The sequence below is a fragment of the Ambystoma mexicanum genome, chromosome 14, assembly GCF_040938575.1.
Source record: "Ambystoma mexicanum isolate Mex_15411 chromosome 14, UKY_AmexF1_1, whole genome shotgun sequence".
In the NCBI taxonomy this organism is placed as follows: domain Eukaryota; kingdom Metazoa; phylum Chordata; class Amphibia; order Caudata; family Ambystomatidae; genus Ambystoma; species Ambystoma mexicanum.
Window position 1 is genome coordinate 596177302 of NC_090940.1, and position 15482 is coordinate 596192783.

At 43.7% G+C, this 15482-nt stretch overlaps 1 protein-coding gene across 1 annotated transcript in view; it reads right to left on the reverse strand.

Annotated features, from left to right (window-relative positions):
- Positions 1 to 15482, reverse strand: part of EML5 (EMAP like 5) — a 772681-nt gene that overhangs the window by 175559 nt on the left and 581640 nt on the right. The window contains exons 22-23 of the mRNA XM_069637955.1: positions 11799 to 11951; positions 5509 to 5640 (exon numbers count right to left, since the gene is read on the reverse strand). Coding sequence (XP_069494056.1) covers positions 5509 to 5640; positions 11799 to 11951 — 285 coding nt within the window. The remainder of the gene's footprint in view (positions 1 to 5508; positions 5641 to 11798; positions 11952 to 15482) is intronic.

The following is a 15482-nucleotide window of genomic DNA, read 5'->3' on the forward strand; positions in this document are numbered from 1 at the left end:
AAATGACGTCTTTGTCAACCCACTCCCCCAGAGAGCAAGCCTCACTTTAATTAGGTTCATCAGATACAGGTGAACGGGTCAATACAACCAGCATACCCCCTTCCTGCTCATTTTCAAGTCACAGAATATATAAGTAGCCCTCCTGAATTGTTGAAATACTTATTTTTATGATTGGTAGCATTTATACATGCTGATTTGTTTTTGTATAATGCAGAACACCAGATTATACACATAGAGCAATACAGATTGCAAAACGAACAAATAGCAAGTTAGATTCCTTGCACATAGGTACATAAAGTCAACATAGTACAAATTCTACTGTCAATACATAAACACGACAGGAGTCATATCACGTAAACAATTGCAATGGGTACATATAGTGAACAATACATATAAACAGTGAAACCATTCGAAGCACTGTGATTCAAGAGTTAATGTCTACACCACAGTGTTTCGGCCTTTTGTAAGGGCTATGATGAAGCCATGTTCTTGTAGGGGCCTTCGTCAGGACAGGGGAGACTGGGCCGTCTAGGTGTTCAGTGGATGCTGTGAAAATGAATGAGGCAGAATGAGGGGGGTGCTGATAAATATTGGTTGGGAGAAAGTGATTAAACCACATTGTGTCCCCCAACTGGACACGGCTTACCTTGTGGGAAGGCATTAGGGCCACAGGCAGAAGAATATGGGTCCAGTGACCTGCAATGTTTCTTAGCATTAGATTATTGGGAGCCTATTGAAATATTGAAAGAAGGACTTATTGTGTCCCTAATCTATCAAACGGATTGCTCTAAATTGAGTACACAAGTAAAACACTTACCTTATTCTAGGTCACGTAAGTGTGCCGCATTAAGGCCACAGGCGGAAGAGTATAGGTCTAGTGACCTGCAGTGTTTCTTAGCATCAATAATACTGAGCGCCTGTTAAGAATAGAATGGAGGGCTTAGAGTATCCCTAATCTATCAAACTAATTGATCTGAGTATAAGCACAGAAGTGTAAACGCTTACCTTATTCAAGGTTGCGTAAGTGTGCCACGGTGTAGAAGACACATGCAGTGGTGCTGCAGTAACCGGATCTGGTGTGTTAACCCTCTAAGAATGAGCATGGTTATCACTGGCTCGAGGGATGGTGTTGGTGGTAATCATTGCATTCAGGGTTGGATTACCTGTAATTCCATCGTGTAGTACAACTCAATTGCTGGGACACGGTCTGCGGGCTGGCGTGGGCTTCGCGTGATAGCAAGTGCTCCCAGTGTGTCTTGCAGGGGGTTGGGACAGGCACAGCACTAGCACTGTACATTAGCAGATTGGGTCGCGGGCACTGCAGCCAGCGTTGTGGCGATGCAGACGCCGTTACTATGGTCACCGCTTTTAAATAGCGGTGGCCATTTTGTAGCATTCTACGTGGCGATTTCCAAACAAAGTGGTGTAGTTGCTTGTAGAAGTAAACATTCCAACTGCCGGTAAATTAGTAATTGAACTGCCCTGAAATGTGTAAATGCCATGGTGCTAAATACGTATGTTTACACTGTTGCCATGGAAACGGACCAGAGCGAAAAATATGAGATAATTAACGCCGGTATAAATGCATGGGGATGGGGGCCCAGTGTAGTGCATAGGGACATATGCGGCACCGTGGGAACCATTGCTGATGGTCACCGCTCTCCGTCGCCATTTTGGAAAGGGGTTCTACATGGTTGTCCCCTAGCTAAATAGGGTATCTATTTGCTAAATGGAGAATAAGCACTGTCAGACAAATATGCATTAAACAGGACTCCACTGTAACAGAACCAAAGAGTTGGTTGTATTTGTATGGGCCGTTGCCATGGTAACAGACCAGAGGCGGCGGCAAGGCCTAATTGGAGATGCCAAAATACTGGCCTGGGGATGCTCACTTGGATGTATGTACGTGTCATTGAAAAAAGGGGGCCATCTATCCAAAGGTGCAGGCTGTTGCTAAAAGTGGACTAGATGAACTCGGCTGGAGCCCGGGCTGTCTATATCTAAGGCAAAATTAGGTGAACTCAAGTAATCTGAAGTGAAAGGGCGTTGGTGGGAATTCAATGATGGATCACATGCAGAATACATGTATGGTGTACACAACAGATGCATCCCCACAGATGTCAAAAAGGAGATTTCATAAAAAGAATTTTCACTCTGCAGGTGTCATACAAGCGATTTCATAAAAAGGATTTCCACTCCGCAGATATGTTTAATCCGTGTTTCACGGTATTTAACTTGTGGACCCATCTTTGTTCTAGTTAGGTAAGTGTCCTATTCAAGTCTCCCCCTCTCACCGTCGGTGTCAATTTCTGTAAGATGAACCATCTCAGGTCTGTGTCTTTGTGGTTTTTTAGGATGAAATGGTCAACCAATGGTTTGTCAGGAATCTTATTTGTGATACAGGACCGATGCTCTGAGATTCGCATTTTGATCCATCTAATAGTCTTGCCTACAAAGAGCAGGTTACAAGGGCATTCAATTATGTAGATCACACCTTTGGTGTTACAGTTGGTGTGATTCTCTCATGGTCCACTTGACAGTTTTATATTCAAAAGTTTTTTTTCTGAAGTATAAGGGCACATGCAACACATTGTCCACATTTGTAATGTCCTACTATTGGGGGGAAGATTCCACAGGGCGTTAGTGCGTGCACTCCAGGAATGTATGGACCAAGGATTCTTTCAGATTTTTATTTTTCTTGAAGGCAAAATATGGGGCTTTATTCAAAGACCCCGTGTGTTTTACCAAGTGCCCGTTTTTCTTGATGGTCTTCTGTATCAGATTTCTAAGAGGACTGTACGTAGTGACACAGACCATCCTGTCAAGTTCTTTTTTTGGCTTAGTTTCTAGGCAAATGTCTCTGGGGGTATGAGCTGCTCTTTTCTTGGCATCTTTGATGGCTTTCCGGGGATATCCTCTTTGAGTCAATCTGATCTGCAAATCATCAGCATGTTTCTTAAATCCCTGTGGCTCTGTACAGCTCCTCCAGATTCGCAAAAATTGGCTGCATGGAAGATTGCATTTAAGGCCATGTGTGTGGTAACTTTGAAAATGCAGCAAACTGTTGCGGTCTGTGGATTTTCAGTATAATTCTGTCTTCAGGCGATCTCCTGTCCGGTAGATATGGAGGTCTAAGAAGTCAATATTATGATGGTCCCATTGGATGGTAAACTTAATGTGGGGGTTGCGTAGATTAATCCACTCATGGAAACACAATATGTTCACTCGATGTTCCGTACCAGGACTAATATCACGTCGTCTATGTACCGCTTCCAGAAACCAATGTGTGGTAAAAAAGGGTTCTCATTTGAAAAAATGTTGTCCATTTCATATTGTGCCATGAACAGGTTGGCGATGTCGAGGGAAAAGGTGGCCCCCATGCTCACCCCCTTTGTTTGTTTGTAGATTTGGCTACCAAACAGGAAAAAGTTTTCTGCCATGGCCAGTTCAGTGCATTCCAGAATAAACTCGGTGGGGGTGGAAGTGGTATTGTTTCTCTGGTTGCAAACTTTTTGTATTGCCTCCAGACCTTCTCTTTGTGGAATTGACGTATAGAGCGCCTCAACATCCAAGGCAGCGAGTAGGCTGTTCTGTCTTAATTCAACGTTGTTGAGTAGGACGGTGGTGCTGGTGGTGTCCTTTAGGTATGATGGCATCAGGACGACGTGAGGTTTTAAAAAGATCAGTATATACTGATAATGGTTCAAGCAATGAATCACAGGTGGAGACGATAGGTCTTCCAGGGGGATTTTCGACATCCTTGTGCATTTTGGGTAGGATGTAGAAGGCAGGTACGCGGGGATGTGCCTTATTCAAGAAGTGTTGTTCATCCTCGCAAATCCATCCTTCTTCGAAGGCATGTTGGGTCAAGCTTTTGATCTCGTCCTGTAGATCTTTGGTGGGGTCATGGTTCAGCTGTCTGTAGGCACATTGGTCACTAAGTAGACGTAAGCATTCGCTGTCATAGTCAGAAGTATTCATAACGACTATGCCGCCGCCTTTGTCTGCCGGTTTGATAGTAATGGATTTGTCAATTTGTAGGTTTTTTAGAGCATTCCTTTCCTCTTAGTCTAAGTTTTCCTGATAGTAGTTCTGTTTTGAGAACCCGGCCATGACCGTTTTGTTGACAATCTTTTCAAAAGCTTCAATCTCACACGGGATGGTGTGCGGAGGTGGAGAAAAAGAAGATTTCGGTTTAAGTCTGGTGATGTTGTCTCGTTTATTTGGTCTTATTTCATTGGTAGGTCCTTCATTTGCAGGTAAGTGAATTTCAAAGAAATACTTCAGACCAATGTTCCTGAAGAACCTCCTGAGTTCTAATTCGGTTTTGAAAAATTTAGATTTTGTAGCTGGCACGAAGGATAGTCCTTTTTCTAGAAGCCTTAATTCGGCCGGTGATATCAGACCTTTTGATAAGTTGAAGACTGGTATCCGGTTGGGGGTCCCTGGTTCTGGTACCATTGGCGTGTACGCATTTGTTGTCCCGGTGGAATCACTTTCTCACAAACAATATCTGTCAGCACCCCCTCATTCTGCTTCATTCAGCCTTCCATGTCTATGGTGGCCATCTTAGTGGAGTACTTTGATTCAATGAATGGGACGCCGCAAGGTATTCGTTCATTGAATCAAAATACAATGCACTCTCAACACATAGGTTAACCGACTGGCAGCCCGGGGTGCAAATAGCGTGAAGATCCTCTGCCAGAGAGGGGTGTTATTGGCCCGGGGACCCTAGTTAAACACCCTTGCTGCGCTCAGGCCTTTAACTTGGGAGATAACACCCAATACAGCTGGCCAGATTTGGTCTTTACACTTAAATATATATTGAGATTTACTGGAGAGGTTTTGAAGCAAGATCCAACAACTTAGACTAAAATCAACAGTACATATAAAATACTGCCAAGACCAGATATCCCTTGAAAGAACAATCTGCATAATTGAGCCATTAATCTTTCACACCTAAACACGTCATAATAAAAGGGGTAATATGGCTTTAGCAACTAACATTTAAAGCAATGTTACACACTTCACACTGGTTTCTAAATACAAGGGTGGTTTCCATAGTTAGAATTGGCAAGTTCATAGGGCCTCATTCCAAGTCGGGCAGTCCAGTAAAAAACTCTGAGGACACTGGCACCTTACCAGACTGCCCGACTACGGGATTGCCGGTGGGCACCTGGGTTACCTCCAGCTAAATGCTGGAGGTAAGCCAGGTGCCCTACCAGCCTAAAAAGCCCTTGTTACCGCCACTGCCACCGCCAGCAAATTCCCTCATGGAGTCCTATGGGACTCCATGAATGGGGATCAACACCGCTCCGCCGGCACCCGTAATCCAGCGGCGGTGCCGCAAACAGTATCCACATTTGCCGGTATCCTGGTGGCTCTACCTCCAGGATACCGGCAGAGTCGGAATGAGGTCCTAAATCTTTAAACAAAGCTGGGCCATTCGGAAACAAGCCCTCCGCCATCTTCTACTGGTTCTTAGGTGCTCTAATGTGGACAACTTACCTCTCTTGTCCCAATCTAAGTGGGTTACATAGCTTAGGGCTCCTTTGCAGATCCCCACCCGCTTGCTGCTCATCACGCTGTAGATGTCAACAAAGCTGTCGAAGGAAGCCACAGCCAGGTACTTCCCAGTACCTGCAACAGACATCAAACAAGACCAACATATTTATTACAGTGGCCCAATCTGTAGGCTTTAGAAAAAAGGCTTTGGCATCCTCAACATTGTGTATCAACGCGGAACATGGTTCACAAACTCTACAATATAGATACTGGAGGAAAACAAGGCTCCCCAGGTCCACTCATTTTCCTGCCTGATGAAACAGCATTGATGTTGCTGAAACCGTAGTTACCTCTTACACTGCAATTACTCCCCTGTGCCATTTTTAAGTCCTTAAAGCAAGTGCCAGGGTGATGCATTTTCAGTATATTACTGTAATTGTAAATTGTAATTGGTTATTTATAACATGCTTAATACCCAGAGGGCGGACTCAGGGATTGAACCTGTGTTGCTCTGAGTTGTCTTACTTCCAAGACGAGTGCGTTGGGCCTGAGCTATCCTCCCAAGACAACTGTAAGTCCTGTGTATGAGCCTGTGAGAAAGTGATGATTGGTTCCAGTTGTTCAGTACAATGGCCACATCTCCAGAAGTTCTTGATTTCTTTGGAATTTTACCAAACAGACACCCGAGGGGCCTACAAAGAATGAGATTAAGGAAAGCTCCAGACAGAGTTGTTTTGGAGACATGTGCATCTGTCTAGGAACTTTCATGGACATGATTGCCTTTCCCAGAATGCACAGCGGAGCCCATGTTGGTGCTTTGATAACGAGGCCGCTATCACCATGTTTTTGGAGTTCTAGAGTCTCTGCCCTCCCAATTGAGTTTTTGGTAGATAGCTGCTGCCCCGGCATCATTGTTGAATGGAGCAAATGGGAGTGAAATGGCGAGGGTGTGGTCGATACATATGCCCAGCGCTTTCACTATACAGGTGATGTTTGCTTCCCAAGGCTGCTTCCAACGAGGCACCCAACAGGAAACTCAGTATCTGCAGAAATGATCGACTACAAAAATACCTAATGAGAAATGACCAAATGTTTTGGGGTTGAATTCATTAGGTATGTTTGTTCATTTTAATTAAAAATAGATGGGGGTGGGTTAAGGGGATAGTTTAAGGTAGGGGGAAGTGGAGGGGCATTGGTGGGGTAGGGACTTCCCCAACGTTATTAAAATAAAATTCGATCAAAAAGAATTTGGTGATTTCACAGGTAATTTTTTTTCAATTATTTCACAGTAATCCGGTAACGGTGTCCAGTCATACTTTAGAAAAAAAAGTTTTGACATACAAAAGTTCCTAATACAAAGTTTCGAATAAAAAAGTTTTTAATGAATTTTCATCATGTTATGTTTTTTTTTAGTTTCGTATAGAAAAAAAAAAGTTTGTTTTAAAAAGAAAACGGGGGTTAGAGGGTGAACCCCCCGATTAAAGAAAAAAATGCATTGAAAACTTTTTTCGCTGCTTTTGTGTCAGAACTTTTGTATGTCGAAACTTTGCCTGTCAAAGCTTTGACTATGAACCTCGGTAACTCAACCAATGATTGCTTGGCTCGGATGAAAGTCTGAGCATTGAGAACAATGAGTAATTGGCATTAGCATAATTGACCTAAAAACATTTGACCTAAAACATTTGACCAAACTTTTTTTTCTGTCAAATTTTATTAAATATATATATGGGGGTGGGTAAGGGTATAGATTAGGTTGAGGGGAAGTCAGGGGGTCGTGGGGGGTTGTGTGTGGTCTCCCCCCACATTTTAGACCAAAAAAAGTTAAAACAAATTAGATCAAATGTGATTAGGTCAAATAGACCCAAACCTAATTAGCCCCGCCACTTCTCATGCAATATTTTATGAGGCTTAAAAGCACATGATTTAATGACAGTCTTCAAAGTTAGATATTTTCATTTCACTATTTTATTTTTGATGCCCCCTTTCACCTGCGAGCTGTCCCATAACCATTTGCAATGCAAAAAATATCTGCCGCCTGTCAACCGCCCTCACCGCTCTCAAGTACTTCCCTCCTCAGCCCTACCACCCAAAAAAGGAAAACAAACGCCCGACGTGCCGGCCGCCCTCTCCCAACTTTTTAATTTGGCATCCTTCTCCCTCACCACGCCAAAAAGGAAAAAGCAGGTCTTTGGAATCTTGCCAGCCTACTCTGATGCCATCAGGTGACCTGCCTCATCCCTACTGTTGCTAGGCCTCAGAGAACTTAGAAATTGGCATATCTGGGGATGTGGACCTGGCAGTGCTACTTTGGTAATGACATGTTTTGGCTAGGCCAATACTGGCCTTATGGCTTAGTGAGGTGAGTAAGGCTTAGTGAGGCATCCCTGCATTTTAGTTACAGATCACCTGTTATGACTCACACATATGAACCTACTAGGATTAGAATCCCTGCCATGTAGACAAACCATGGATGCTTGATTCACGCCTCATTACAAGTTTGCCGGTGTGGAATTAACGTGCCGGAAAGAAAGTTTACTGGCAAATTTTCCCACATGGCATACTACAAGTTTGGTGGAGGGGTGCCCAGAATTACCTCCAGCTCAGAGTTGGGGGTAGTTCCGGCACCCTATCATCAAAAACTGCCATTATTACCGGCACCGATATTACCGGTGCCGGTAATAACAACAGTTTTTGATGGAATGGGATATTCCCACCCTTCCCACCACTTGTTATTTGCTGGTAATTCCGGCAGACAAAGTGTCAGGAACGGTATTGGCGTTCAGTGGTATCCCGCAGGATTTACCGGCAGGATACCACCAAACTCGAAATGCTCTCTTGCCAGAATAACAGCATGAGAGGTAAGTTGTGCTTTAGTGCCCTTCCCCCTCCCCACCTCGGACTAATGCATTGTCCACAGCCTGAAGAGTGGTAGTTGGCGAGAGGCGGGTCTGTGTGTTGGCTCTGTCTGTGAAGGGCTGCTTGCCATGGCTGCCGGCACTGCACAGTGAAAGAGGAGGCTGTCAGCCTAAATATTTTCTGACAATGCTAGCTGTGCCCAGTGATAGAAGTAAACCAAAAAAGTAGGGGAACACCACTCCCGACCGTTGCCGCTCACTTCGACCACTGGCTGCGCCATGTCTGCTCAGTGGCACCAGGGACGTCATTTCACCAAAATGCCAGGGGTAGCGGAAGTGACATCACAGGACCTTTACCCTCTGATGACATCACCGGAAGTGATGTCATTTGACCCCCCACCTCGAAGTGACATGACAGGAAGCAATGGACACGACCTTTCACCCCTTGACAAAACAGGAAGAGACATCACATATTGTTCCTAAGTATACTACATAAAATATGGTGGTGATAGCACTATAGTGTTATATACATTTCATGCAAGAATGGATCACCATATGTATCGTTAATGTCAGTGTGTATAGGGCCATATTACCAAATTACTGTGAATGCAAGCAGACGTCCAAGGCCAACTGATAATGATATGTTATCATACAGCACTTACGCTTAAGCGCTTCATATAGGTCAACTATACATACAATATCATCCAACCTGTGTTGGTACTCATTTATCGACCTCAGAAGGGTGAAAGGCTGAGTTGAGGTGTTTAAGAACAGGCTAAATCAGTGACTCACCACCTGAAGTGTGCCTAAACCTTTATGAGTCTAGTAATTATTGGCTAGAGTTCCAGAAAGACAAATTATGTGTTATTCCTATTCCTTCTTATTTAGCGTCACTGCTCAAAGTGATACAATTGTGGAACCCCGTTATTTTTTTAAAAAACATTTTTAAGAGCCCTGCACAAGAAGGTCAGCCACTCCAAAAATAAAGAGGCACATGACACTGGCCACCACCCAGGAGCTTACATTAAAACAAAAAAAAGTTTTTTAAAAAAGTTTAAAAAACATCTTTTTTTCCTAGGGGTAGCAAAGGAGACCACAGGAGTAGCAAGGGAGACCTCAGGGGTAGCAACTGCGACCCCTGGCGACCCCCAAATGACGTCCCTGAGTGGCACGCTGGTGATGTGTCCGAAAACACTGGGCTCATTTCACCACATACGTTTACTGCATGCAAGGGACCACTGCTGCTTGCAGTGCTGCTGATCCCTGCATCCACACTTAAACATTTACAAAGCGTAGTGAAAAGCTGAGTCAAATCATGAGTAGCATATACCCGCAGGTCAGCCCCTCTATGCCACCTGCACTGTTCACGTGATGTCTTCCGACCAGTAGAATAAAACAAGATGGCTGCTGTAGTGCGGCCGGCTGCACATGTGCTCTATAAGATAAACATCATTCATTTACAGGAATTGCGAGCTATCTAGAATGCCTCCGGGTTGGGTGCGCTTTACAAATTACAAAATAAATAAATAAATTGAATTACAAGAAAAAATGCTCTTTTGAAAAATACAAATAACTTTTGCCTTTCCTACAATTATGGAGTAAAGCAAGACTACCCCATATTTTGATCTGTATATTACACATAAATATCAATTTCATGTGCACGCCATTGTTGACCTGTATGATAAGATGGCCAAAAAGGCTGCTGCTTTGTACCAAACATGATGAATACTCAAATAAACACCCACGGACTGGGGTAACGTGTAGGGCTGCCACCAGCTCATTTAAAATGGGACAGCAAGCAGGAATTACTTATAAGTTCTTCTATACCTTAGATGGTTTTAAGGCAATGAGTTGGACGCAAATATTTTGTTTACCACAAGAGAAGCTTCTGACCCCACCACCTACTTGTGACCACAACTAATTGTATTACTTTGTCCTTGGGCCTCATTACGAGTTGGAGTAATTACATTGAAATCCGCCATGGAGTTCTATGAACTCCAATTAAATGGGGACTAACACCGCCACCAACACTTGCAATGTGGTGGTAATACCGCCAGACCAATTGGCACTGTCGGTACTACAGTTCGGTGGTATCTCTGCAGATTTACCACTGAAATGCCATCAAACTCGTAAGGAGCCTAACTATCAATTCAATTCAGCAGTGAACTACGTTTTCAGTGGCAATTCCCTTATGAACACTTTTCTTGGCCGTTATGTTATGGTGGTTTTGATAAAGTGCCTCTTTCACCGTTCGCCATCTTGGCGTTGTCAGATAGAAGGCAGAAATGCATCTCAATTCCGAATCAAAACACTCAGAACTGGTTGAAGGGAAATGTTTTAAGCTGTTTCCTCCTAAAAGGGAGTAGGTTTGTCTCTTTGCGCAGAGATAGCGGCAAGGAGTCCCAAATCTTCGCTGCCTGAACCATGAAATATCGGCCGAACCTTCCTTTCCCTCAGATAGGGAGGACTATCTAGCCGGTAGGTAAGCCTGCCTGGAAGAATTACTGCCAGTTTTACCACACGGCCGGATTCCGATTTTGACCTTGAAGTAGAGATTGTACGTGTACAGCAAGGTGCTGGAGGTAAATCCATTACTTCAATGGAAAAAAGTGGGCAATGAACTGCGTGCAGAATTAGCACCCCTGGCAAATACAGCAAATCCTCCAAAGAGGCCTGACGATTTAAAAGATGAGGATTCACTCTGCCATGATACCACTGATCAAGCTGTGAATCCGTCGGACTGAGTGACGGTAATGATAACCAAGTTTGGCAGTATTTCCATAGAAATACTACAGGAATCCTGCATAGTCCTTTTAAGAAAAATGTATTAGGTTTTTCATCAAAATACATTGTCAACATACATGGGTTCATTAACTAATTTCAAGCAGGATTAATCCAACAAAAACAAGAACATCATATGCTATCACAATCAAGATACAATCTATCTAACTCTTAAATATATCAAACCTATAATTTAGATTAATAACCAATGTGGGATCCATTTAATGCTTTATATGGGTAGGGGAAGGGGAAGGAGAGAATATATAATTTCATCCCTTTTCTTCTTCTTTCTTTTCTTTCTTTTTTTCTTTTCTCTCTTTCTCTAGTGTTGTGTGTGTATGTGCGAAGTTTTTTTTCAAGTGGGTATCCTGCATAATTCTGAATGGGACTCACTGATTAAAAAAAAAAAAACCTTTGTATGCTGACACATAAGTGCCGCAGGGATGTCTCGTGGTCTTTCAACATTAAAGCTACCACTCTCTTTGAAAGGACCCCCTTAAGCAGCACCAGGACCTCAACGTACAGCTGGGCACATCTGTCCGCTATCCTTGGATTATCAGCATCACTAAGAAATATTAAATCAAAAAGCCTGCCAGAACCCGAGTTAGATAAAAGAGAGAGGACCTTTCCAGGAGCTTCACAAAAGATTGGATTTACCAGGAGAAAATCGGATTTCCGAGATGAGATCCTTCCGGTGATGAAAGGAGACTAAATCCTCCAGGGTGTCAGCATTCACAATCAAAAAACTTCCGTCGTTCAGCCCCACCGCCAGAGCCTTGCCGTCCGGCGAGAATGCGCAACATCGTCCTCCTGAAAGCGAGCAGAGCAAAAACACAAAGATCATTACAGCTGGCATTCACAGGTGTTGCTAGGGGGGGGGCGGAGGGGGCTACAGCCCCGGGTCTTTTGGTTGAAGCCTTGGATAGAAGCTCAGGGGCTACAACCAAAAGGCTAGCTAGCCCCGTACCCCGACAGTCCCGACATTAGTGTAGCCCCGGATCTGTTCCAGACCTAGCAACACCCCTGCAGGCATTCCAGATCCTTCCGAAAGGGATGCTCTGTTACTGGAGTATTAAATGTTGCTTAATACTTTGGTTACGCTTTTACCTTCCTGTCCAGTGGCACCCTAGTGGCACCCTAGTGCCTAATCATTCCATTCATCCTTAAAGGTTACAATCAGCATAAGAAAAAACATTAAAATTAGGCAACAGTTGTAGTGATACACCAGTTTCTGGTTAATGTACACATACAGTAACCGATTTTCATAACGATTCATCTATAAAAATGGACATTAAAATACAGTTAAATCCTTAAAACCATTACCTATCCTAATTAATGCTTTTGTCCAGAAACACAGAGCAGCACTGGAAATTACCAAAGAACTGGCTCCCATGAGCGAACTCCAAAATTGGTCACCTTGCATATTCTAGATGTATTGTACTGATAGATGATATCCCTTATGATACTCCTCCGAGAGCACGGTAAACGTGTTAAGATATGTCTGGCATATTCCATCTGTGTCTTACACAATCTAGACAATCTCATATCGCTAGACGACACAATCTAGAGAGTCTCATATCTCTCTCTCCAGGCCCCTGTATATTCGTATGAGGGCAATATATTGAAGCGGATATAGCTCACAAATCTACGCATCTCTTTATTAAAACACTTAGTGACATACATACAAGGTTTATTATATAAGAAACCTTATCTTCTGTATTCATAGTGTATCTTTGTTTTACTAAGTTGGGCTATCGAATTGGCTCTGTACCAAACTTGTGTTTTTACTTTTAATCTATTATATACCTCAGGACCAATTTTACCCGTGGAAGCCTCTCCACTCATTTCAACCTCCAAGTTTATGTTGAGAAAATGTTCATGTACCGTTTCTTTAAGAGCTCCTAAAAAAGGATTAAGATTGGAGGGCCAAAATCTTCCCGCAAATAAACCAGCCAATGTAGAGTTTGTATTTAAGGCTGTGCTCAAAGTTATATAAAACCTGCAACATTTGACGCATCAACTGGCTCTCAACGACTGGACTCCTAGTTCCAGATGAAGTGCCTCCACTGGAACATATTTGGGGACATCAAGTATTGTTCTACGGATTTTGCCTTCTAGTATTTCCAACCAGCCTATGTGATGCTCTGCAAGAAGTTCCATCCCATACAATAGGCCTGGTATTGTGCTGGTATTATAAACATTGAGTGACCCTTCAGTATGTTGCTATGTATCTTTGGATAGCCCCCCATTTTCTCAGCGCCCCCCAATATGATCCCTATAATATATTTGAGTAGGGGTTGTGTACATCGGAAAGCCCAAATATACATATTTCTCCACCACTTCCAGTCTTCTATCACCCAATTTCCATGGAAAGGTTGGTTTCTTTCTATTACTCTTTCTTAGGACCAATATTTTAGTCTTGTCTGCATTCAGGACAAGATGATTGGCAGTGGCGTAGTTGCGGAGGGCATCAATCAGGCATTGAAGCCCAATTTGAATACAGTCCATAAGGACTGTGTCAACCGTGTACATCAACCAGGGTGCAGGCACAGTCACAATTCTCAGAGGAAAATTGCGGGTTGCTCTCAGGGCTTTGTCTACATCAGAGACGTAAAGGGTGTATAAAAGTGGTGCTAATACACAGCCCTGCTTAAGTCCAACATTTACCTTTAATTCCGCAGCAGTATCTGCCTCTTGATTTAGCCGCATTGACACGCTAGTGTCACAATATAGTGCCATAATAAACCATAGCAGGCACCCCAGCTTCTGAGTTTTTCCCAGAGCAGCGGCCTAGAGATAGTGTCAAATGCTCTGGAGAAATCCACATAGCACAGATATAGGCTTCTCTTTGAGGAAGTCAACTCAATAGCAAAATATTGCAATACGCAGGTGCTTAATACTGTGCTATGCGACTTCCTAAACCCTGTTTGGTATTTATTTAGCAAATTGTTTGTTTCTGCCCAAAATTGTAACTTACTCAACAATAGGGAGGCAATTATCTTTGCACCGGAGTCCAACATTGCCAAAAGTCTAAAATTTGAGGGTTCTGATCGGACTCCTTTTTTTGTGAATGGGAACATTAGTGTATATGTAATCTCCTTCCCAGAAAGGATTGTTTAGGTTCTCCCATCCCGTGGTGTGTTTGTGTGTGTGTGTGTGTTTGTGTTGTGTGTGTGCGTGTGTGTGTGTAACCGAAAAACCTCAGAAATTTGTGAGTAATGGTAAGCTTAGCAACCATACCTCAATGAAAGAAGACTTAATGATACCAGAGACGCCTGCCAAATAAGATTATGAGTAATATGCAAAAGCTGAAGACAGAAGGGCCAAATTCTTCTTGGAGAGAAGGTGTGGGGGTGGTCATATCCTCCTTAAGGAGAAGGTGGGGGGGCCATTCTTACCTTGAGGTGAAGGTGGCAGGGTCCTATTCTCCTGGAGGAGGTTGGCGGTCATATTCCTCTTGAGAAGAAGGTGGGGGGGCATACTTACCTTGAGGTGAAGGTGGCAGGGTCCTATTCTCGTGGAGGAGGTTGGGGGTCATATTCCTCTTGAGGAGAAGGTGGGGGGGTCATATTTTCCTTGAGGTGAAGGTGGGGGGTCATATTCCTCTTGAGGAGAAGGTGGTGGGTTATTGATAACTCTGTGAGTGAGGCACCATATCCAGCAGAAAGAACATCACCAACGAAACAATGCTTATCCTTCCAGGCGGTCGTGAAAGCAGAGGTAAGTAGTAACATCGAAGGTTGGAGGTAGGAACCAGAAGGAGTGAGAGCCATTCAAGGGACCGGAGAATGGTGAGTAGACATGGGTGAAGGTGGAAGAGGAACGAGGAAGAGAGGACGAGACAAGGGAGAGGAGAGTGAAGTAGGAGAATGGGACAACACCCTCCCCCCAATCTTATCCAGAACATGGCCTAGAGGATCACGGCCCAGACACCCCCCACAAGAAGAGTTCATCTATTTACCAGATGATAAAATACACTGCTTCAGAAACCTAAACATAAGTGGAATGTGTCTACCAGTGCGACAGGCTCAAGCCGACGCCTGCAACATGGATGAGCTCGACTAAGAACAACAGCCACAAGTATCCACATCGTTAGAGATGCCATAATGAAATAGCCAACAGACACGAACACACGTGCCACCATGCACACCCGCCACTCACACACCAACTTACAAGAAGAACATACTCAGTGCTATGACGTAGGTGACTGACACACCCACTGACGTGCATCGTTGTTATTTTTACATAGGCCTTTTTACAGCACCGCAGAAACGTAAGACGCCGAAGAGCTCGTGTACATGCTTGCTGACGCTTCTTCCGCCACCCATCCCTATGACGACA